Source organism: Aedes aegypti, unplaced genomic scaffold (genome assembly GCF_002204515.2).
Source record: "Aedes aegypti strain LVP_AGWG unplaced genomic scaffold, AaegL5.0 Primary Assembly AGWG_AaegL5_hic_scaff_116_738_PBJ_arrow, whole genome shotgun sequence".
Taxonomy (NCBI): Eukaryota; Metazoa; Arthropoda; class Insecta; order Diptera; family Culicidae; genus Aedes; species Aedes aegypti.
This window is the reverse complement of record NW_018734587.1, coordinates 99,519-125,227: the sequence shown is the minus strand read 5'-3', so window position 1 is coordinate 125,227 and position 25,709 is coordinate 99,519. Positions and strand designations below refer to the sequence as shown.

The 25,709-nt window shown below is 39.4% G+C and overlaps 1 protein-coding gene across 14 annotated transcripts in view; it reads right to left on the bottom strand.

The window, feature by feature from the left end:
* Window positions 1-5,882: 5,882 nt before the first annotated feature.
* LOC110680286 (galactosylgalactosylxylosylprotein 3-beta-glucuronosyltransferase S-like) overlaps window positions 5,883-25,709 on the bottom strand; it is a 30,409-nt gene continuing 10,582 nt past the window's right edge. For all 14 annotated transcript variants that reach the window (XM_021856106.1, XM_021856107.1, XM_021856110.1 and 11 more), the window contains exons 3-6: window positions 14,962-15,252; window positions 14,625-14,887; window positions 14,193-14,547; window positions 5,883-6,962 (exon numbers count right to left, since the gene is read on the bottom strand). In XM_021856106.1, the coding sequence (XP_021711798.1) occupies window positions 6,901-6,962; window positions 14,193-14,547; window positions 14,625-14,887; window positions 14,962-15,252 (971 nt within the window). In that variant the 3' untranslated portion in view covers window positions 5,883-6,900. The remainder of the gene's footprint in view (window positions 6,963-14,192; window positions 14,548-14,624; window positions 14,888-14,961; window positions 15,253-25,709) is intronic.

Sequence of the window (25,709 nt, the reverse complement as noted above, 5' to 3'; positions counted from 1 at the left end):
TACACTGATGCAATTTTCTTAAAATTCCGTCATATAGTGGCCAGATTATAGCCGATTCCGGAAATTATCAGTATCTTGAAAATTGCCTACCTTGAGGGGCACAAACGCACAGTACCCTTCTCACCCGACCTGACCCAGTGATCCACCGGAATAACTCCGGCCACAAAAATATTTCTGAGTTTCTCTGGCCACTTCTAGAAACTAGATTTGTGAGGGTGAGCGGTGAGGGTTTTAGAATTTTTGCTTTCACTCAGGCCTATACGGGTTAATGACCTGGACGTGAACAAGCTGTTGATGGTGTTGTCCCTGTCCTTTACTAGCGATTCGAAACTTCTCAAATTCGACTTCAAAGACTGAGACTTCTTCGTGTTCGGAAGCCCGTAGGCCGTTATATTGGCAGCTCGACGCCTGAGCGATTTTCATAGCGGGACCAACAAACCTTCCTGTTCACTGATCTATAACCTGTTCCAACCGACTGATCCGATCGCATCCATGCTCGCTTTGGACCCTTAAACGTCTCTCGGTACGTCAAGAACCCGCTCGGTAAAGGTAAACCCTACTACCTCTTGGAACTCATCTAGTCTAGTCGGCAGATTTTCAGTGATGGACCACCACCGCGACGACTCTCGGACACCTCAATCTAGAGCACCATATCCGGAATGATCTATAACATCCCGCTGACCACGATCAACCAATTACAGCAGTACTAGTAGGGTTCGAAACGCCTAGACTATGCTCTCTACTGTCCGGAGGGGCTCAGCAACTTCTCGAAGCACGCTTTGCCTTATTTGTTTTCTCTTGAAGAACACGGTTGGGGTTTATAGCCTCTCCCAAATTTGTCTGGAATATTACAGATGTTTGAGATTCCATTTTTGAAAATAAGATCCAGGCTTCTTCCAAGCAAAATTTCTAGCACAATCCAGATTTTTCTTAAGGTGAAGATGAATCAAAGCCAAACTTCAAATTTTCAAGAGCACGGATCTGGAGAACCAAACATTCGTTTGAGCTAAAAACGTAATCGATTGGTCACCACTACCTTAAAATGACTTGGCATCCCTGCTTTTGAATGGTTGACTGTGCATCATAATCCACACTGAAACTTCTGAACACTGAAACTTCTTGTATAGCGTTTTTGCGGCATATGATCTTGATGAGCTAAAGACGATAAGAATTTCGTTTGGATCTACTTCTCAGGTCATATTCCATTCAGATTGGACCACAATGTGAGGTAGTGGTCTGAAATGCAATACTAATATCCATTGCATCGAGAACCTGTTTTCCTATTTGAGTCTGAAAAAGCATGGTTCGACACTCGTTATTGACGTTAACAAAGACTCATGTTTTAGAATGTCTGCCTTTTCAAGACAGACTTAATCATATTTTTTTCGTGCTCGGTATATTTGAGGTTGAGTCCGCCTGTATATCACCTAACTATTATAACGAGCCAGTGTTGCATTTCAACGCGTTCAGTTTGCGTTCCAGTTCAAACTTTTGAACGGGGGATCAAGTAGGCTTGAACATTGAGCAGTTCAAAAATTTGAACCCATGCGAGCTGAAAATTGAACGCGGAATGAAAATTGTCGTCATGGCAGACACACGACTTATTTCAATGTTGCAAAGTTTTGCAAAGATGTTAGGAAACATTTAAGGTGCCATATATTTGTAACGATTGGAATTCAATATGTTATGATGTAGTGTTTTTCGTCTTTTCAGCTTCATTATGCATTTTGAAGTGAACGGGCCGTTCTTGAGCAGGTGCAGAATCTTGCACGAGAGTTCAATGCTTACTAGGTTCTCGTGCAAAATTAGAACGCGTTCAGTTCACTTTTGGCTCGCGTTTAGTTCAAAATGCATCACTGTAACGAGCAATATTTTTGTCCGTCGGGCCCAACGAATAGTATTCGTTGGTACGGCAGCCCGCTTCTAAGGTGAGCTTGAACACTTCCGCCGTCGTTGCGGCAACCCGTTTTACAACGAGTTTTCATTTTAGTTCTAACTTATACTGTTTCGAACTGCATAATTTTGGTGGCTATTTTCTTCAATAAATATGCTGGCAATCAAAGAAATGTTTCCGCTGGGGGTAAGGTGGTCAAGACATGAGTTCGTCAAATGAACAGTTGAAAATTCCTTTGAGAATATGTCTTACACTTGAGAATATTGTCCCTTCATGGAAGGAATCCCAACTGACTGAATTTTACTATGAAAGATTTTGAAGCCGTCAAAAAATTCACTTTATCATATATTTTATTCAATTCCTGCGTCAGAATGCCTAAACTATATAACTTTAGATCGAAATTGAAAACATATTTTTCATACAATACAAAGTACAATATACCTAAATTGCGAGCAGTGATTTCAACTATATTACTAAATCAATCCAACCAAGGTAGTTGCTCACTTTACCACTACAAGAAAAAAAATAGAACAGACAAATTTCAACCATCAAAATAATAATTATAATTGGGTCCTAAAATTTTTAATGAAATCTTGTTTTTACTTAATAACACGAAAGAGCATGTTACTGCAACTACTTTAGCATTTTTTCCCGCTCAAATAACGGCTATCATGTTTGAACTTTAATTTAAAAATTGGGTCCATAAATGAACCTTGACACTTTTGATCATGTTTGACGTTCGCTTAATCGACAAAAACACCACAGGGGTTTTAGTTTTTACACTGGGGTTGTTCCTATCTGACATTTCGGAAGAGACACGGAAAACAAAACACACCCAAAATTTGAGTTTAAGCCAAGGGGTATGATAAAGTCTAAAATAAAAACATAAACAATGTTTTTTGAATTTAAACCATCGAAATCATTAGAAAATTGAGTAAACATGTGATTTTGACCTAAACTTAAGCGTTTGGCACTAAAATTGGGACAGGGCTTTAGGACCCTATTGATAATTTAAAAACTAGATGTGGTAGGTCTAGACATCTTCTATGTTGAGCAACAATGTGTGAGTATTTAAAACTTAAGTTTCTGCGCAGCAAACTAATAAGCCGTCTCTAATCTTAACGTGTCCACTTTACCCCCACCTTGCCTATTTAATTTATTCCACACACGGTAAAAAATCAGCACGATGGTATCAATAGTTCTGCGCTTGGATTTGTTAAAAGACACGTTTCCGCCTGAACCAGATTTGAACCATCAATCTTTGGAGTTAGGAACTTATAAGATACAAGTTTCGATACCTCGATACTCTCGATTGATATTTAGACGATATTTAGATCAAAAATAAAAATGTGGGTATTAGAAATTAGCGATGGAAAATGACGAACTTGTCTACTGAACCGGAACAAACACAAAACAATAATCTGCGAGCATCAGAATGCTGATTTACTCCCATCTGTCGTGCTCGCGAGTAAACGAAGCTAACGTGATTCGCGAAACTGTTCGGAGCTGTTCAGAGTCAACTGCGCTTCCGAAAAAAAAAACTTTTTTTTTCTCAGAGATTTCTTGCTTTCAAGGGTTTTTTTTTACTACAAACTAGTAGTTTTCTGTCGATTTGATGGACATACCTACAATTGATTTGTCTGTCAAAACCATAAAAAATCACACCTAGTTGGGCTACTCGCGAGAAGAGGTGCACGAACTGTTTGTTATTTCTTTCGGTATGTTCTCCCGAGCAAGCGGGTGCGAACTTACTCACACCAAGCCAGCCTGCCAGTCTGTCATGTTTGTTTTGCGTTAGTTTACCCTCGTGAGGTGCTTCGAGATACGAACATTTCCACCACTGTTAGAAAGTTAAAAATTGAGTTTTGGTAATGTGAGTTTAAATTTCACGATATTTTTTTTCAGAAACCATGTTGCACTGCAGCTGTTCAGTCCATTAACTCTAACACATACAGCAGGTATATTTTTATGAAATGTATAGTATTCAATAATATTTCTGAATCAAAACTCAAGTGATGCTATTTTTATTTCGCATCAAATTTGTTTTCTCATGGAGCTGTGCTGAACTGTACTTGGTCCTCAAAACAAAACTCAACTACGCTCAACACATACATTCACATGCGCTTATGCTTCATATGCACTTGCCACGAGAAAAGGGATGGGTCTGGGATCGAGCTCAGGACCTTCTGTGTGCAAATTAGCTTAGATTCTTCTTCTTCTTCTTTCTGGCGTTACGTCCCCACTGGGACAAAGCCTGCTTCTCAGCTTAGTGTTCTTATGAGCACTTCCACAGTTATTAACTGAGAGCTTACTATGCCAATGACCATTTTTGCATGTGTATATCGTGTGGCAGGTACGAAGATACTCTATGCCCTGGGAAGTCGAGAAAATTTCCAACCCGAAAAGATCCTCGACTGGTGGGGTTCGAACCCACAACCCTCAGCTTGGTCATGCTGAATAGCTGCGCGTTTACCGCTACGGCTATCTGGGCCCCTTAGATTACCAACCTCGAATTGCTACATATACCCAATAAAAAGGACAGATTTCGGATAGAGGAAAATTAGCCTTTGGACTATTTCAAAATGATTTATTTTCCTTAATTTAAAGCCCAATTTCGGCAAACAGCATTTTGAAATACTAAGCGAAAAGAGATCCTTCTTTTAGTGTACAAACTATAATCGAACCTAGAAGCATTAGCTAATATCAAAGACGAATGAATGCATTAAATATAGGTACTCTAAATGTAAAGCTATTACTCCGCATTCTGCTGCTTTTTCCTGTGTAAACTTGAACTGGAGTGACGCAATATGTTGTTTATTCTCATTAAATTTTTTCAACCTATAACACGGAAAACCAACGAAGGAAGACAAACTAATGGTAGGCATTGCAATTGTGATATTCTAGTGCTGTTTGATGTCTTTTGCAATCGATAGCCGAGCGCTTGGTCACAGATTATATATTACAACGGTTCATTGCATATTGATAGAAATGCTTTATTGGTATGGACCATCGGTGATAGAATTGTAATGGTGATATCTAACAAGCAAGCAAGATAAATACACATATTTTTTTTTTGTTGGAACATTGTCTTGCAAACAAACATTTATGAGATTGTAATAGATACCTAAGAAGGAGTGTCCCAGTGGTAACAGATAAACAATACCTTTAAGTCTCGTTTTAAAGTTTCACTCTCATGTTGCGATTCGGGGGCAAATAGTTCAGGTAAAAATGAACAGTCAAACTTCATTCGTAGCGCTAGTGTAGTTGTGGATTACATTCAATTTATTGATATTCAAATCATTTAAATGAAAACCAATGAAACTTGTTTCACTAGATATGCGTTTTTAAGCAACAGCTTTGTTCTTTGTTATGGGAGGTTTTCTCAACTTTTAGCGTCAACATATTTAGCATAAAACTGCATTGCCCATAAAAGCATAACTATCCCATGTGGGAAAAGTAGGAATGAGAAAATAACGCTCAAAGTCTTAAGTTTGTTTTCTCATACAGATGTTCATAATTTGCTAGAACATTTCTGCAGTCACTAAAACCCATCTTACCGATTACTTATTTTGCCACTATTGATCAGCAAAAAATATAAACTTGAACAAATTTCACGTTTTGAAACTGCTTGCGGTGTAATGTTCATAGGGAGACTGTTATGGCTTCATTTTTCAATATGAAACTAGTATAACATTAACCTTATATTTTTCCACAACATTATCAAGCAATATGTGTTAATATGAAATGCGTAGTAGAGTATATATTGAAATATGAATGTTGCGATAAAAAAGGTGTTGGATCGAAAATCCATTTGGGACAGTGATGATTTTATGGGCAGTGCATTTTACTGATACATTTCAGATGATTTGACGAACAACGAAGAGAACGAAACGGTCGAAAATATTAAAGACCAAGACCACAAAAAATTTGGGCTAATATTCGAATAGCCAATGATTTTATGATTTGACCAGTTATTAGGTAGGTTACCTTTTTAGCCTATCGACTGAATGACTGTATTTACAATACACCCGATTCTGTTTTTGCACAATGAAAAACATACTTTAAATTAAAAAGAAACTAGGAGGTAAAACTTATAACTACGTGCATAAAATGTTTGCAACCGTTTGAAATAACGCTATGTGAAAAAAGAACCGGGTGTTAAAGCACATTTCTTTTAACCATTCGTAGTTGCCAAAGAAAATTAGAACACTCAATTCCAATTCACAGCCTAAACAACCTACATCAAACTAAAAGCATTTTATGAACAAAAATTCAATTGATTTCATCAATTAGTTGTAATTTTCTCCTCTCGATCTCACTACAAATAAAACTAATATCACAGCAAACTCAATGCAAAACATATCTACGCGAACGCGTTTGGGAAGTGTTTCTATCATCAAATTTGTTTGGGTGAGTCGTACTTTATCTGAATATTATTGAGTTTTATACTATTTGCATAGTTTTTCCCTGTCCTTGTCTTTCTCGTTTATGCTGTTCGGAAAATTCTATACTATCTAAGTTCTTTTCTTACGGGCGAGTCTACGAAATAATAATAAACTTTTATTTGTTGGTGCTACTTGCTCCATTTTTGATATTTGATTATTTCTTATAATCAAAACTAAAACTAATATTACTTCTTAATGATTAAAGTAACATGAATGAATCTATCATGTTCGTCTCCGATCCCAGATCGTGTTTGTATGTGATAATCTCAAAAAGTGCATCGAATTGTATGATTTACTTAACAATACTAGTTTTGATACGCCCTTCTTTTAGGCTCAAGTTATGTTCTACAAAAGGTAATGTTAATATGGTTATGTACTTCAATGTGCGTGTGGGATGAACTGATGCGTTTTTTTACAATATCCTAAGCATTTTCCTCACTTGTCTGTCTATCAATCTGGCACAATATGTATTTTAGTTTTTCTCTGCATTTGCTAAATAAGATAGTCTTTTTCGAGACAATTTGGTAGGGAAACGTTTTATGTGTGAAAGGTAAGGGGAAATTAACTAAACCATGAAATTAATGACTTAGACTTGCCATCCTTTGTGATTTGTGCTGCCGTTCCTGTAAAAGAATTATATTTAGGCAAATTAATGAAATTGTTAACATTACTTTCCTTAAAAGTTATATAATGTAAAAGAAGTAACAGTGATATAAAGGCATCAGCAATGTTTCGCAAGTAGTAACAACTTTGATAAAAAATAGCAGCGAACCTAAAGAGCAGCAGAGCCCTAAAGAGAGAGCGAAGATAAAATCCTCTTTTCTCGCTTATTCACTATTGGGGAGAGGTGTTTCATTATACTGGTATGACTTACAATTCCCAAACATCCGATAGCAATAGTGTACCCAAAGTTTGAAACTTGTTTATATGGATTTTATCATTCATTCTTATCCCCCCAATCAAATCAGACCTGTATCAGGTATCAGAAGGCCGGCAAGTTCCCCGCCAGTTGGGACACTTGTGCCATCGCCATATTTGAGCCTATTTCATCATCTACCCGATGGGAGAGGAAAGGATGTGAGGAAATAGGAGTGGGGTCCCTCGAAGAGGGAAGATCGCATAAGCGAAATGAGAGCATGTAGCTCCATACCACAATTGGTTCGAACAGCGCCCTAAAAAGGGCACTGTAAAACACTTGAGCGTAAAGAGTATAGGCCCTCCACAGCGGGTTACGAATAACAGAATGTCCTGAAGATTCAGGCTTCTGAATTCAGTTTCACTTAATAAGTGTTTACCAAGTAGTTGGAATCGCATTTGCGCAAAAACTGGACAGTTACAAATCAGGTGATACGTAGTTCCATAATCGGAGTCACAACTATCACACACAAATGAGTCAGCATGCTGAATATTTGCCATGTGGTAGTTGAGTCGGCAGTGGCTTGTCAACGCTCTGACTGATTCTGCTTTGACAGATTTGTTAAATACTTCGACACCCTGGGAGATTGCTCAATAATTTACAATTTTGTTTGACGACACGACTCCAAATTATTCCAATATTGCTTATACTGAGTAGCCGTACAAGAATCTATCTGAAGCTTCACCCAGCACGAAATTGGAATAGCTGGCTCAGGGCCAATAAAGTCATGCGATGCTCCATCGCGAGCTAGCTCATGAGCCAATTCATTTCCAGCGATGGAAGAATGGCCAGGTACCCATACAAGGTTTACAGAGTTGACTGAATTCAGTTCCTCAATTTGAGTTCGACATGCGATAACAATCTTCGACCTTGAGTTGGCCGACAGCTTTTATAGCAGCCTGACTATCTGAACAGAAGTAGGTATATGACTTTACCCATTACGCGCTGTTGAAGTGCTGATTGCACTCTACATATAAGAGCAAATATCTCCGCCTGAAATACGGTGCAGTTTCTACCAAGTGAGTAAAACTGATTCAGCTCACGAGAATATACACCTGCACCAGCTCTACCTTCAAGAAGGGAGCCATCAGTGTAACATACTATATTGTTTGATATACTTCTTTCCAAATAGCCAGACGTCCACTTTTCCCGTGAAGGGAATTGTGTGCTAAATGTCCTGTAAGGAAAGTGACTAGCAATTGTGAGATCACTTGGAGCAAGGACAATTTTGTCCCAATTCACCAAAAGTGGAAACAACGAAGTGTGTGTGTAGATCTACGATTCACTGGATTTTTCTCCAGTAGATCCAGTACCCATAAACGGTAAGAGCAAGAAAGTGCTTCTTGTTTAAAATGTATGTGTAGTGGCGCAACGTCGAAAAGGGCCTCGAGCGCTGCTGTGGGAGTTGTAGAGAACGCACCAGACATCGCCATCAAGCACTTCCTTTGGAGATGGCCCAATTTTGATTGGATTGTTCTCACTTCGCCCTTTTGCCACCACACAAGACATCCATATACCAATATTGGTCGAACAACTGTTGTGTAAATCCATTTGATATACTTGGGTATCAAAGTTGTTACAACTTTGATAAATAATAACCTAAAGAGCAGCAGAACCCTAAAGAGAGAGCGATAAAAAACACTTTTCTCGCTTATTCACTATTGGGGATAGGTGGTTTATTATACTGGCATGACTTACAATTCCCAAACATCCGATAGCAATAGTGTACACTAAGTTTGGAGCTTGTTTATATGGATTTTATCATTCACTCCTTATCCTCCAATCAAAATCAGACCTGTACCAGTAGACTATAAATAGGTTCTCATGAGGTGTTGCGTATCATGATTGTTACAGTGTGCGATAAGTGAGTGTTCGGTCTCATCGCGAACGCATCTCCCATTACACTCAGATACAGCAGCGCAGCAGTACATTTAATTTCACTCCTTTTGCCCCTGCTAGCAGCAAGCAGCCCAATTGCTTTCGTGCTGCCGTATTGGGCTGTCGGCGTATGTAATGCAATACGCACCTCCGTACTACCTCGCATGTATAAAAAAAGCACCCTTCCCATGTAATGTTAGTTGTAAGGTGTGATTGCTATCGTCACGTATCGTTTCCCCACCGAGCAGGAGCAGTAAATCAACAGTAGTAGAATTCAATTCGTTCGTTCATTCGTCTGCCCCTTCGGGATCTAAAACAATACAACGTAGGGCCTGGTCAACCCTGAACGAAACAGTGAGAGATACTCTCGATTTCCAAATTCAATTCCTTGTTGTGACAGATAGTGTCTTAATGTGGTTTTCCGGCGAAACTTATTAGGCTGATACTTGTAACGCTATTTACGGTTCCAAATCAAGTGTCCGGAACGCAGACGAGATGTCAACCACGATAGATGGATTGAAGCAAGAAGACGCACTATCGAATTTCCACTCTTGGGAATCCAAAACGTTTGTGACAGCTCGAGAAGTATCACTCAAGGCAGGGGTACGATACAATACGACAATGGCGTGATGCCACACTGTAGCCGTCAAGGTACAAAGTAGGTGCTTTTCGGGGAAACGATTCATTTGGGTAATTTTCTTTCGAGAAACTGGCATTCGGGGAATTTACGGACACATTTTAAAAAAAGTTTTTGTTTTGGAACGAACGTCCACCACTGTAGCAGATTGATTTTTATGACGTACTTCACATTGTTGGATGATTTACAATCATGATACACATTAGGATGTGGGCTAGACGAAAATATCAGTGTAATGAATAGTCCAATAAAGTGACGCTATCAATCGATTACTGTACTGCCCATATATTGACATACTTGACAAAAGAACCAGTATGATCAAAATTCACGTTTTTGGAGCATGGATTCCTTTCCATATAATAAATTCATTAGAAAATTGAACTTTTATTTTAAGCAAATCAAAAATTGATTTGATTTTTTTGAACCTTTTAATTCACTGACAGTTTCAGTGACTCGTATCTACTCTGACACTGAGAAGGACTATAAGATAAGCAATAATAGTGTAAAATTACAAAATACTCTTTTAATTATGTTTATTGAAGATCTGCGTAGATTGTTCAAAGACATGTAGAAGAATCCGTTTTTGCTAACCTCCTTGTGTGTATTTTGTAAAATCACAAATATATAAAATTGTTATTTTACAAAAGACTGAAGTGTAATATGCATGTCCCACGAGTGATAAAATGGTAATGTATGTATAGCAATGAAAAAGTGAATGTTAGCAATATTGGCGTTTAGGTCAGTTTCGCGAAAACGGGCAGCACAGTCTGGACTATAAATACGTTTTGCTGATATTTTTTGTCAACAGGCTAAATTGGCATATTTTTGGTTGAATCTTATCTCATTGCAGCAGACTGCATTGCCTTTGAGTTATAATTGATAAATCGATCACCAATGCCAAATATACGAAGGTGAACTGGGTTGGGGCGTGTGTTTTAAATTAGGAAAGCAGTACGCTCTAAAACGGGACACCATTTAGAATTTTTTCAATACTTCGTTGCTCGAAAAAAAAAATCTTCTTCATTTCGACTTTCAGGGTAGTTCTTGATATCTACAGTCAACTTTCCCTTTCTCGATATCAAGTTAGAGAACTATAGTAAAAGTCGGTTCACATGGCTACCACGTTATTGTGAAAAAAGTCCAAAAACAGTGAAGGACTGGGAAGAATGATTACATCAGCAAAGTTGCTCATTGAACCAAGGGCTATACGCTGCATGTCTGTTTAACTCAACGAACTGCCACTAAGAGGCGCTGGTCAGCATCCAATATTTCAAACTTATGTTTCTCTAGTTTGAGTCATATAACAAAACTTGTATCTTAAGCTTAGCCTTTGAACAAATGAACAGCTTATTTGTTCAAAGGCTAAGCTTTGTGGATTTTGTTTTTGAGTAGATGCTACTTGTAGTAAAGTTCAACGCTTTTTATTCATACCACCCAATCATGAGCATGAGCATGAGCATGATCAGGGCAGACAATCGTCACCTTCAAATGGAAAAAGTCGGCGACGAAACTAAAAGAAGCATCGTCATCGTCACTCAAGTAGCGTCGGATGACGATTTGCCGCAGAGATCCGGCGCAGAGGCTCGGCGTCATGAAGGAAAAATACGATTCCTTCGTTACGGGCGAATCTTCGTTCGGGAGCACTGAGCCGACTAAAAATATGAATCGTGTCTTCGACAGATTGAGAGCATTTTTTGAAAAAATAAAACAAAAAGAAAACAACAAAACACGACTGGAATCGAACAAACGATCTCCGAATCGTCAACATCACGCGCTTACCAACTAAGCTATTTTAGAATAATGAGGGAAGCGGGTTCATTTGCCAATACAAGCAATTATGTGATGGCATTCGTTGGTTGGTGCGAAGCAAGCGAATATAGGGGGAGATCCCCCAGTGCCGGACAGCACCCAATACCGGACAAAGTCGAAACATTGAGAAATCGTGGTCCAATCAAGATGGTGTATTTGTAGAAAAGAAAGCTAATATGTAGACTAATGTTTGCGTAGAATAACACATCCTTGAAGTATGCATGCCTTTTTAGAAAAGTAGAAAAGTTTGAAAATTTTTAAAAAATTGACGTATTCGCTTAATTTTGAGCTTATTTAGTTAATATTTTGAATATGAGAAAATATTTTGGATGCCGCAATCATGATCGAAAATAATTCTTATTTGATAGTATGAATGTATTTTGTACCATAATTGAACTAAATATGGACAAATTTCAATTTTGGTTAAGCACCTCCTGTCCCTCAGTTTCGGACAGCTTGATTTGTTATATGATATCTTTGTAATTATTGCATCAGTGTCTCAGAATACTTTCATTTTTCATGGGTTCCGTCGATCATGGTATTAAACATGCAATAAAATTAAGAAGAATGAACATTCAGAACAATATCGTAAAATGTGCTATTTTTCATCATATATGAAAGAGGTTTTTGATAGGCATCCTGCAAACTAAGAAAAACTCAAATTATTCTTGTAAATGTTGCAAATGCATTGAATTGGTAATTATAAACTATTCCTATAGTGTACACATTCAATGATGTTCAAATTTACAGAATTCGAGGCATTTCCAGGTCGTGTCCGGTATTGGGTGCCACCTTTCGAGATCGATCAATTTGGTACTAAAATTCATCATTTAAATGCAGTGTCAAAATTCATATTTATATTTTCAAATTATTTTTTCTACACTATAAAAATGATAATATTTATCATAAATGGGTAATACGAGCCTATAAAATCAATATTTTTCGAATTATGAATTTAGTGGCTTAAGTGTCCGGTACTGGGGGATCTCCCCCTACAGTAAACGTCTTCTTCTTGTGAGTAAGGGTAGCAAGCGGGATGAAGAAAAATTTGCTCGTTGACGATTTTGGATTGAAGTTAGTCGTGCATTCTGTCGTCGATGAAGAGACGACGACCTGCCAGAGTTATTATACTGGATGACGATGTCTTTTTTTATTTCGTCATCGCACTGTGACGAATCTGACGATTGCCTGCCCTGAGCATGATTGACCGCCCGCAGTTGCTACTCCGTTATTGCAAGAACAGCTGTACTTACACAGGGAACCAACAGACGCTACTCGGGATCAGTATCATCCTCAATGTGTAAATACTGGTGCTCTTATTATTATAATAAACAATACCGGCGCCGGCTGCGTCCGAATGCAGGTCCGTTTGGGAATGGGAGGGAAATGTTGACGTGTTACTTGCTTTACAGAAGCCGAGGAGTCCTCTGCACTTCCACAAGAAAACACTGGGAGTTTGGATATGGGAAAGGATTCGTTTTGGTAAACAATAAGTATATAATTCGAAATGAATACGTGAGCATATACACGAAGGACCGCACTATCCAAACCAGACACGATACTGATTTCGTTGCTCGCTCGACAGGAGCATACAACAGGTTCAACGTATCAAACTCTACTGACGCGTTTTTTTTTGTTTTTCACCGGCGCATTTCGTTTTTTCTTCCGCGCAACGCGAACCGGATTCCGTCGCTCGCCCACAAGGAGCATGCAACAGATTCAGCGGATCCAACACTACTGACGCGTATGTTTTTTTTCACCGGCACACTTCGTTTTTTCTTCCGCAAAACGCAAACCGGACACAATGGATCCGGATTCCGTCGCTCGCTCACAAGGAGCATGCAACAGATTCAACGGATCCAACACTACTGACGCGTTTGTTTTTCTTTTCACCGGCACACTTCGTTTTTTCTTCCGCGCAGCGCAAACTGGACACAATGGATCCAGATTCCGTCGCTCGCTCACAAGGAGCATGCAACAGATTCAGCGGATCCAACACTACTGACGCGTAAGTATTTTTTCACCGGCACACTTCGTTTTTTCTTCCGCAAAACGCAAACCGGACACAATGGATCCGGATTCCGTCGCTCGCTCACAAGGAGCATGCAACAGATTCAACGGATCCAACACTACTGACGCGTTTGTTTTTCTTTTCACCGGCACACTTCGTTTTTTCTTCCGCGCAGCGCAAACTGGACACAATTGATCCGGGTTCCGTCGCTCGCTCACAAGGAGCATGCAACGGATCCAACACTACTCCTTTTTATTCATGCCACCCAATCTTTGAAAAACTAAAAGACGAGTAATTCTCGCAGCGAAAGTGTCTTCATCGACCAGTGGCGAGGGACGTTCTTCCCTTGCACTCTTCTGGCTATGCCCTTATGCTGTAGGCAGATGCTAGTTATACGTTTCTGCTTGGAAATACAAAGTTGTGTTGAGAAGAGATAGCTACAATCAAGTAGAAAAATCTTGATAACACCAACATGAGATGACTAATCCGTGATAATAATCTAGTCATTATTTTGGTAGAATTACAATCAATCCCATTATGTAATCAACGTCTAGCCCAAGTATACCGTCTACGCAACGGGTCGCTTATCATATCATACGTACCTTCTGACTGACTGATATGACTCACGCCCATCGTTTCGAGCTTCTTGAGGAGAACCCCCAGGTTGAATTGATTGTTCCGCAGTATGCCGTTACTAATCCGTATCTTTGGTGGTTTGTTGTTTTTAGTTTGCGTGTGCCACACCAATATCTCGGTACAGTTGTTCGCTTTGGGTTCGATATCTTGCATTTTCAGTCCAATGCTCTTCAGGAATTCGTCCTCTTCGTAGCCTGCCTTGTACGGCATGGTCACGTTGGGACTGAGACCCATGTATTCCAGATTCACTGCAAACCCTGCCATATCCACGGGCCACTTTCGCTTGGCAGGCCACGAGTCGAAGAAACCATCGACTTTTCCCTGGAAAAAAATGTGAAATTGTTCATTGACTATCGTATGCCTCTAACCACCGAACTGCACGTTGAATAATCACTTACATGCTTCACCACCGGGGTGCTGATGGCATAATCACCGATGAGCCCTACCGGAAACATGGATACTTTTTTCGTGCTGCGAATTTCACTGAACAACTTCAAGTCGAAGGTGTTATCATCGTCGCCAAAGTACAGCACACCGGTCTTCTTGTTGTTGTTACGTATCCATGCTAGTGCTGCTCGCCGGTTGGCTACACCACGAGGAACAAGCTTCTTGGTGCGATAAAACTCGGGCATCGGGCTGGCAATGTGTGTATAGGGAATGCCTGTTTAAGTTACATAAATACTTGTTAGAAACTTAATAACTTCAAGAATGTAGTAAAACATTTGAACCATTTACCAAATTTTTTAAGCAAATTGTTGAGGAAGTTGTTGCACACGGACGTATCATCTGCCACTATCCAGTGCAGATAGGGAATGTGCATCAGTGTCTGACCGAGACGGGTGATTTCCGCAATCTGTTCCCTCCGGGGATAGGTTGGCGTTACAAAGTAGATGATCGGCTCTGGTTCAATGTCGTTATCGTTGTCTGTGGAGCTGTACAATAGTTTGCGGGTGTCTTGCAAGCTTTCGAAGCACACCGCCATAGTGTCATTTTCGGGCACGATTGAGTATTCTTTGTTGACGTCATCTGCAACACGAGAAATAAAACAAAGTGTTACATTATTATACAACTCAGGGGTCAAATAAAAAATAATGGAAATAGAGTAGAGTAAAACAAAAGTTTATTTTTAAGATTTGTAACTCACTCAATTCAAAACAAATGTTATAAATGTTAAGGTGGCTCAAATGCAATTCAAGCAAGAGACTTTCAATCCAAATATCATGGAAATCGATTGAGATTTAAAGAAGTTATAGCGATTTGTTAATTCCAGACGTGAAAATTGTAATTTTCGGTCGAGCTCTCGTCACATCGAATAAAATGACATTAAAATATTATTCTATTTTTCTTGTAAGGCCTATTGTAAGAATACTTTGAAATTTTTCAGTTTTTGCATAAATGTTTGAAAACTATTTTTTTAAATTGGGGCAAAAATTTGAGCCCTATATATATATATATTTTTTGTATGGTATTCAGTTGGAGCTGCCTGACAGCTTAACATGTCAAGGCTGAACCTTCGGTCTGGCTTTTGCCAAGTTTTCCCTCTACCAGGACCAATACTCAGACGGACTAGGCAATGGCGCCCACATGAACACTGTTTTTTATTAGTATTGTGACGTGGTAGTTTTTGAAAAGTACCCATATTCCCTTGCGAGAAAAGGAAGCATTATGAAAATCATCAGCTCCATTAGAATTTGTTTGAAATAGTAGTGCATTACTAATACTGTCTAGTCGAAATGGTTTTGAATAATTTGTCATTCAAGTGCTATTCTGATTACTATTGTCTTTTACGTAAGATTAGAGTCTTAAATGTCAAGTGTCGTCAAGTCTTAACAAAATTAGGCTGTTTAGTAGTAGTTCTAGTTAATTTCATTTTTAGTTGTTAAAAGTATTTATTGGTCATTACGTTCATATATCCTTGAAGAAAAAAGTCGCTTTCCTTGTCTGTTCAACAATTTTTCGAAACTAACAAGTGTACCCTAATGATCGATCTCAGCGTCTTACTTTCCATAGTCATTTTTATAGTGAATATTGAAGAGTAAAGTTACCTTAGGCTTCTATTACAGTCTCCTACAAGATTCACTTTTCGGTGGCAAATGCAATGCTTCACAACGCCTACTTTCTACTTGTAAATTTTGCGAAAATGAAGCTGGAATTAGATTATTTATACCGCTGTTACAAAAGAGGTATTTCTTATTATGGCAATGTAAAAACCATATTAAAATAAGATTGTCGCCACTTATTTCTACTCAGTGAATCTACTAGTCATTTTCCTAAGAGTTCCTAAGTATTCCCTACGTCGTATATGATAACGATGTATCTAGCTAGCTAATAGTAAGAGTGGCTACGGATCATTCTGGTTAGCAAAAGACAAACTGAACGTCACCAATAGTATTAATGTCCACTTCGAATAGATTAATTATTTGAAATGGGCATCAATTTTATCAATGACGCAGAATGTCCGTTGGATCACATCCAAGATATTATTACGTCTATGCCATATGAATTATGACGCGGCTTTAAGCAAAAAATGCCAAAATGTGATACCACCACTACAGGTTACGCCTTTGGTTTCCATCATATGGGCTAATGGATTATGCCCTCCCATCGCGGCAAGGTCGCATAACCAAGGGGAGGGGAAAAATTTGAGCCCTATATTATCTCACGAAAAACTTGTAAATTACCTACCCAAATTGAACATTAGCAATTCTCGCTAAAACCAGGCCGTCATCGGCACACATCGTTAGAATTCCAATTCAATATCATTGATTGCTAGTATATGCTAAAACTAAAGGGTGGTCCTTTCGGTTTTCTCGAATTCGAGGACCCCTCGTACGCCAGATCGCTAAACAGTTTGCGAAAAGCCCATTTTTTAATATATCTTAGGTATTTCTTCACGTTAAGGAGGTTGTGTTTCACTTAAGTCGTAACATCAGGAAGAAAAAGAAAAATAATATGTTCTGCTCAGGAAACGTAAAACTGTGTTCGTGAAATATGCAAATATCACATGTGGGCACACCAAAAGCGGAGAGATTCCCAACAAGCAATACGATGTCAGAGACAGCTTTTCTTAGTTAGGTTGCGGTTTTACCGCATTGGAGGCACATTTAATCAAGATTTGCACCTCAAAGGCAAACAGCAATAAACAAATGTCTTGCCTGATAAGGAATTTTTTACAGTGAGCTCCATTAAAAATGAAATTTCTTCTTAAGTTCGAACTGCGATCATAGATAATTGCATTTCGTCACCAATTCAGAAAACAATTTTCCCACGCTTTGCTTAGTTACATAGTACCCAGTATCAGTCAAGAGCAAACACAGAAAAATCCAATAAACTGATCGAGTACTAAGACAGAAAACTTTCATTTTCTGAATTGCTAGTATCATCATAAGTGCCATGATTGGAGTTCAATTGATTAGATACGAAATGCCTCATGACAAACTGTTTTCATATTTATGACGCGTAACCAAGCTGACTGTGCACCTGATAATGACGTTCTTTTGGAATTTCCTTACACGAAAACGTTGTAGCGTAAATAATTCAGGTAAGTATAACAAAACAAGGACGGATTGTACTTTCCAGCAGCAATTCAAATAAGCTGTAGTAAATTCAACTCGGTTATTTAGAATAAATTTACTGATAAAAGAAGAGGATCCTATATCATTCAACACGCTTGAAAACAGCCCATGCTGAAAGTTGCGGTCCCATTTATGATAGTCTGTGGACTTTCCACGTGTCATTCGCTAATGCATGCACACGCTATTTTCGATATTGATAGCGAGTTGAACTTGTACGACAAGTAAATTATAATTATTTTCCAATTACCTAGATACAACTGTTCATAGTCCATTGTGTGTAGTATTATGTCTAATGATCGAATGAGAACTATAGTTGGCCACTGTAATCACCGCAACCATTCACTCTGTGAATGCTGCTGGATTTAAGTGCCTTAATCCGGGGGCAAATTGATCAGTGGGGGGACAACATTGACATTCTGGAAGCAATCTGTCATTACTTTCAAAGGTTCTAATGTTCCGATGACTTTCAATGTGTATCGTTCTGGAATGATTTTGAATTTGGTTTCTACTAAGATGTTTATTTTACTTCTAAATATGATTCTTCTTTTTTTCAAATTGTAAATTGGAAATCGGCGTAAAAACAAACATAAACAAAAAAAAACATTCAAAAGATGTTAATGATTATAGTGCAAAGCTGAACGGACTGGCAAAATTACGGGATAAATATCAATTACACTCCCGTGCAAAAGTTTGGGTTCACCCCCTAAAAACATACAACAGTGTTTTGTCCTTATCTCTGTGATGACACGTCCAATTGATACTCTCTATGGCGCATTTGAAAGGCAATGAGTTATTCTTAACAACTACCGAAAACTTCCACTCGGCTGGTTAGCCGTAAACCACGATTCATAATTAAAAACAAGGAGTTATTCTTACTTCGTAGGTATTTTTCCAAAAACATTTTCCTAATTTTATATACTATATTTTTATTTAAAGTTGTGACATTTTTCAAAAATCAACTCAAAAAAACATGGTTGAATGCCTCAACATTGGATTGACCAAATTTTTAAATCAATGTTTTATTAGATTCGTAATCTTATATTCTATGAAAGGCGAAATTTTGACGGAAAAATCTGAAAACTATTCCAAATCAATGAAACAGTCATTCAAGTCATCGTGTAAAAATTTGGGTTCACCCTTCAGTATGGTATATCGTGTAAGGACTGTTCATTATGTAAAGGTGACAACTTGTGCATGCTGTATCTTTTGAATTTATCGATGTAATTTCTATCGGTTTTCTGTGCATCGTTCGACTAGTATTGTACAATGTTGGAATAATAAAATATTCTCCAAAATAATTTAATTGCACAAGAATATGGAACAACGTTTAGAACGGTCGATTTTTTGAGATTATCAAAATCAATTGTTAGAAATTGGCTGGAAAATTCGACAATCTATATTTTTTATTTTCAAAAAAGGCTTGTTCTTCGAAAGCATCATCAATCAGAAGCCTGATGAAAAAAAATCAAGTTATTTTTGGTGCAACAATTTCACAGATAAAATTAAATAGTTCTTCCCCGATATTTTTAGAGAAAAATATTTTAAATTTGAAAGGAACTGATATGAGAAGATTATTTTTGGTTTAAAGAATGTCCTGACGGAAGTGCTAATATAGTATTAATAGTAAAAATAACTTACTCCTTCATAGAGCTACTTAATTAGTCCCCACGTCACATTTAAAGCACAATCGAAAAACATTTGCATTATTTTTAGAAGATTCTTCAAAGCACAATAATCAAATTTGGCAACACTGCTGTAATAAAATCGATTTTGTTTTTCACATATTATTTTCATAATACGTCATTCTGAGATTACCAATTGAAATATTCGGAGAAAAACGTTTACAATTTGCTGTAGATCGATAAATATGCGTACATAATTTTAAAAGTGGGTTGTAAAATGGTGAGTCGACAACCAGGAAGGAGCGTCCAACATAGCTCTGGTCCTCGCAAGTCCCTACCTCACGCTTCCTCGGATCTAACGATGACAAAGACCGCCAGCTAAGGGTTGCGTACTTAGCTGGTACTAGGGTTACATATTTCTCAGGAGCACAAAAATGTACTGACGAGCCTCCAACCAAACCGTCTCTCAGCTCATCGGAATCCTAGTGTGCTGCGCTTGCTGGAGGCTCACGAAAATTCTAAAAGCGCGCGCTAGGTGATGTGCTCCCGGGGAGATTCGTCTTATGCGCTGTTCGGCGCTACGGCTCACCATCGGTATCCAAGTTGTGAAACAACTGCTTAGTAACGAAGAGTCTCAAGAACTATTTTCGCTTCATTGTACAGGTGTCTAGATGGTCTACATGATATGGTTGAAGACTCGCGATCCAAGAGTTACAATTTCGAAACCCATTGAAAACTTTTGTAATCACTTCAATTATTGCGCTGAATTTTAAACAGCGCATGTGACGGAACGCATGAGACCGCAGTGAGACACATTTCAAGAAAAATGAGGCGCACCAAAAAAGGTCTCACAATGTACAGCGCCCCCGTGCGCTCGCAAGCAATGAGGCTCCTGCACCTAAGGCTACAGCACGTGCACAGTAACTCTAGCTGGTAGTGCAACCTGGGCACTGTTGTCCTTCTGACATCAGATAGAGTGAGGGGGTGCGTCCCGAGCGTCTGTTCACCAGGAGGTGCGGCTCAAACAGCGTCTGTTCTGGTATCCAGCGGCTGAGTATGAAATGTTGTATCACGTCAACTAACCTAAGGTGGCAGCCCCTTAAACGTGATGTAGGTAGCGCAACCCCGGTAAGGTAGCATACCGAATTTCTCACCTACCACGAAAAATGGAGAAAGAAGAAATAACGAACGATATTTTCGGCAACCGACCTGGCAACGAAATAAGGACTATGAATGAAAACTTGGTACCTGGAATGTCAGGACGTTAAATGAACCCGGACGAGCGAGCCTTTTGGCTCGTGAACTGCAGAAGGTTGGAGTGGGCGTGGCCGCCATTCAAGAAGTGCGGTGGCCTAGATCTGGAGAACGTGAATTCCGGGCGGTTGATCCCATCGCCAACACTACGTTCAAATATAACATCTACCACAGCGGCGGCGATAAGGCAGAACATGGAGTCGGTTTCATAGTGATCGGGAAGCAGATGAAACGCGTTATGAAGTGGAAACCGATTAGCGAACGAATCTGTGTACTGAGGATACGGGGCAAATTCTTCAACTACAGCCTGATCAACATCTATGCACCGACGAACGACAAACCTGATGACGTGAAGGACGCGTTCTATGAAGGCCTTGATAAGGCCTATGGAGAGTGCCCAAAACACGACGTGAAAATCGTTATCGGAGATGCGAACACGCAGGTCGGAAGAGAGGACTTTTTCCGTCCAATCATCGGTAAGGAGAGTCTTCACTCCGTTACCAATGACAACGGCCTACGACTAGTGACTTTCGCTGCTGCCAGGGGGATGGCCATCTGCAGCACCTACTTTGCACGCAAGGATATTCGGAAGCACACCTGGAGGCATCCAAATGGTGATATTTGCAACCAGATAGACCATATTCTGGTGGATGGCCGACATTTCTCAGATGTCATCGATGTTAGGAGTTTCAGGGGTCCTAACATTGACTCGGATCACTACCTCGTTGTCAGTAAAATTCGAGCGCGGTTATCGACTGTAGCGAATTCAAGATCACAGCGAACAATGCGATTCAATATCCAGCGCTTCTCAGCAGACGGTGTTATAGCTGAATACCACCAAAAGCTGGACGAGCGGACGAGTGAGGTCAATGTGAGCGAAAACCTCAACAATCTATGGGATGCAATCCATGGAGTGGTGAGTGAAACAGCGCGAGAAAAGATAGGTACTGCTCGAAGACGCCCCAGAAGCGGATGGTTCGACGAGGAGTGCCAGAGGGTGACGGATGAGAAGAACGTGGCCAAACGTCGGATGTTAGTGTCTGGCACCAGGCTGAACAGAGAGCGGTACAGGTAAGCAAGATCAGCCGAAAAGCGAATCCATCGCAGGAAGAAAAAAGAGTTTGATGAGAACGTGATAGCCGAGGCGCAAAACTGTATGGAAAAGAACGATATGCGACGATTTTATGAAACTGTCAATGGCGTGCGGAGAAAGTCTGCGCCGTCTCCCGTCATGTGCAACGACCGTGAAGGTAATTTGCTGACAGATAAAACGATGGTGGCTGTCAGGTGGAAAGAGCACTTCGAAACGTTACTGAATGGAGGGAACGATAGAGCATCGGCGAACAGAATGAACATCGACAACGACGGTCAAGCTGTGGAGCCTCCATCTCTAGATGAGGTTAAGAAGGCGATTAAAGAGCTGAAGAACAACAAGGCTGCTGGGAAGGATGAGCTCCCGGCCGAACTTCTCAAGCACGGTAGTGAGCAGCTGCATAGAATAATTCACCATATACTACTAAGGATATGGGAGGAAGAAGAACTGCCTGCTAGCTGGATGGATGGCCTCATTTGCCCTCTCTTCAAAAAAGGGCATAGATTGGAGTGCGCCAATTACCGAGGAATAACACTCCTCAATTCGGCATACAAAATAATGTCACGTATTCGTTCTGAGTCCTTCGTCAGCGAATACCAAGCTGGTTTTCGTGAGGGCCGATCGACGTCGGATCAAATGTTTACCCTGCGACAGATCCTCGATAAATTCCGGGAGTACAACTTGCCGACTCATCATCTGTTCATTGATTTCAAGGCGGCGTACGATTCAGTTAAAAGAAACGAGTTGTGGGAAATAATGATGGAACATGGCTTTCCGACGAAGCTGATTAGACTGATTCGTGCAACGTTGGAAGGATCGAAATCAAGTATACGTGTTGCGGATGAGATTTCCTCATCTTTCGTAACCTTGGACGGATTGAAGCAGGGCGATGCACTTTCAAACCTATTGTTCAACATAGCGTTAGAAGGAGCAATAAGGAAAGCTTGCGTGCATAGGAATGGCACTATTATCACACGTTTGTATATGCTCCTTGGTTTTGCGGACGATATCGACATAATCGAGATTGATCGCCGAGCTGTGGAAGAGGCATACGTGCCTTTTAAAAGGGAGACAACGCGAATTGGGCTCATTATCAATACCACGAAGACAAAGTACATGGTCGCTGGTAGACATCGTGGGCCCTCACCTATGTTGGTAGTGATAGGTGGTGATATTTTTGAAGTAGTTGAAGAATTGAAGAAAGTCCCGCAGCTTACAGACGAAGACCAAACTCGCGTTGTACAAGACTCTAATTCTTCCGGTAGCTCTGTACGGCCACGAATCTTGGACGTTGAAAGAGATCGACCGGAGAGCTTTTGGGGTCTTTGAACGTAAAGTGCTGCGAACAATACTCGGCGGTAAATTGGACAATGGCATCTGGCGGCGTCGCATGAATCACGAGTTATACCAAGTCTATAATGAAATGTATAAAACACGGCAAGCTGCGGTGGGCTGGGCATGTAGCTCGCATGTCGGAGGAACGTCAAGCTAAACAAATATTCAGCAGAGAACCAGGGAGAGGCCGTCGCCTCCGTGGAAGGCCGCGCACAAGATGGATTTTTGCAGTTGAGGAGGATTTAAGGTCACTAAACGTTCAGGGCGACTGGAAGCGATTGGCCCAGGACCGGGTCCAATGGAGAAGGCTTCTTCATTCGGCGTAGATTCAACGCAATAGCAAGGAATTGTTGCCCATCAAGTATCAAGTAAGTAATTTTAAAAGTATGAGATTTTTTAGAAGAACGACCATAAAGAGTAAAATTTATACTTAAGACTTCAGTTTAAACTCACGATTTAGCTCTCGTTTATACAAATAAAGTTTCTTTAGTAATTTAAACTAGTTTTGAACACGGTTTTAACTTTTCTCTTTTGATGGGAGTGAAAGGATGGTGTATCAACAAATTTGAGCATAAATGGATAAATCACTAATGTTACATAATGTCAGTGAATGGTGGAATAATATAATTTGATCAAAAAAATAGGATTTTTGTTTTGCGAAAAATAATGTTAAACTTTGACAATCAGCTTTTCTTAAGAGTTTTTGGAAAAACTATTTAGGTCTTCAACCAAAAGCATTTTCTAAGATCTTATATATTGTCATATTAAAAAACGAAAATTCTGTAAAATCGCAAACCAGTCATGGACGCACCATTATTTTCATTTGAAAAGGTAAGAACTATTGAAATCGGTTGAAAAATGGCAGGGATTTTGACAAAAATGATTTGCGTGCGGCTCAGGTGATCCTTAACTATTGCATGATACACGTCATACTGAGGGGTGAGCCCAAAATTTCGCACGATGACTTGAATGACTGTTTCATTGATTTTGAATAGTTTCACAAATGTCGCAACTTTCAATAAAACTTTAATATACAAAACTTATAAACTGTTTTTGGGAAAATACATACAAAGTTAGAATAACTCATTGGCTTTCGAATGCGCCATGGAGAGTTTCAATTGGACGTAACATCACAGAGATATGGACAAAACACTTTTGTATGTTTTTAGGGGGTGAACCCAAACTTTTGCACGGGATTGTAAATGTTCTTCTTCTTTCTGGCGTTACGTCCCCACTGGGACAGAGCCTGCTTCTCAGCTTAGTGTTCTAATGAGCACTTCCACAGTTATTAACTGAGAGCTTACTATGCCAATGACCATTTTTGCATGTGTATATCGTGTGGCAGGTACGAAGATACTCTATGCCCTGGGAAGTCGAGCAAATTTCCAACCCGAAAAGATCCTCGACCGGTGGGATTCGAACCCACGACCCTCAGCTTGGTCTTGCTGAATAGCTGCGCGTTTACCGCTACGGCTATCTGGGCCCCTGTTTTGTAAATGTTACCATAAATGGATTAGAAAACCTTTTCAACTTAATTCTCTTTTTTCATAAATTATTAAAAATAATTTGAGTAAACTGAGCAAATATAAAGAAACGCTTTAGGGTGTGACCCCGTCATGACTGGTGATCAGCATAAATCTGTGACAATTTTTACAGCAACCGACAATCGCTTATCAGACGATAACCTCACTCCTCACTTTGAATGATTCACCTGTCGTGGGTTGTCGTGTGCACTAATCGATTTGCAATTTGCTGATATTTATGTCATCAGTATGGTGATGCAGGTATCCTTAATAGGCGAGCACTGGATACACATATAGGATAGTGACTTTAGACAGATGTTTAGCTAGAGAACATCCATCAACCCTTTTACTGGTAGACACATATTTTTTTACAGAAGTTGCTAAAAAACCTCTCAATTTTTGGAATTTGTATCGAATTACATTATCTGGTTTCGAAAATTACGGGAACCTCCTTTGGTTTGACCATATTTAATCTGAACACTTTTTAATTTGTACCCCACTAATTTGCACATCATTCAAATTAAAAAAATTACCCCAACCTTATTTAGCTCATGGAACGGAGTAAAGTGAAATGGAACGTTGTAGAACGGAACGCAGAATCAAAACAAACTTGTGGAAAAGACACAAAAACACAGATCTAGGGTGACCAGAAGTTCAAATTCAAAATGAACCCCGATGGTTTGCATGAGGTAGCGTTCAAATAAGCGGGGGTACACGGTATTCCTAAATTAACCAAAAATATCTCACGCTAAAGAATTCTACAATACAAACAAAACGTTGATGAGAGTCCGTTGTGAAAAAAATATGATAATTGGTCAATCATTTTCGAGTAATGAGCATTACCCAAGTAACCATGGAGCATTATATCATTGCATATATAATGCAGCTGCATTGCCGTAAGCCTACCATTAAAGTAGTTTAAAAGTGAAAAAGGGCACTTTTACAGTTAAATTAATGCAAGAAGGACGATGAAGCAATGAAGCAACTTATAGAGTAATATTAATGCACCAGTACAATTTATAAAGTGATGTTAGAGCATTGATACATTTGTAATGTAGGGTTAATGCTTTATTGATTGACA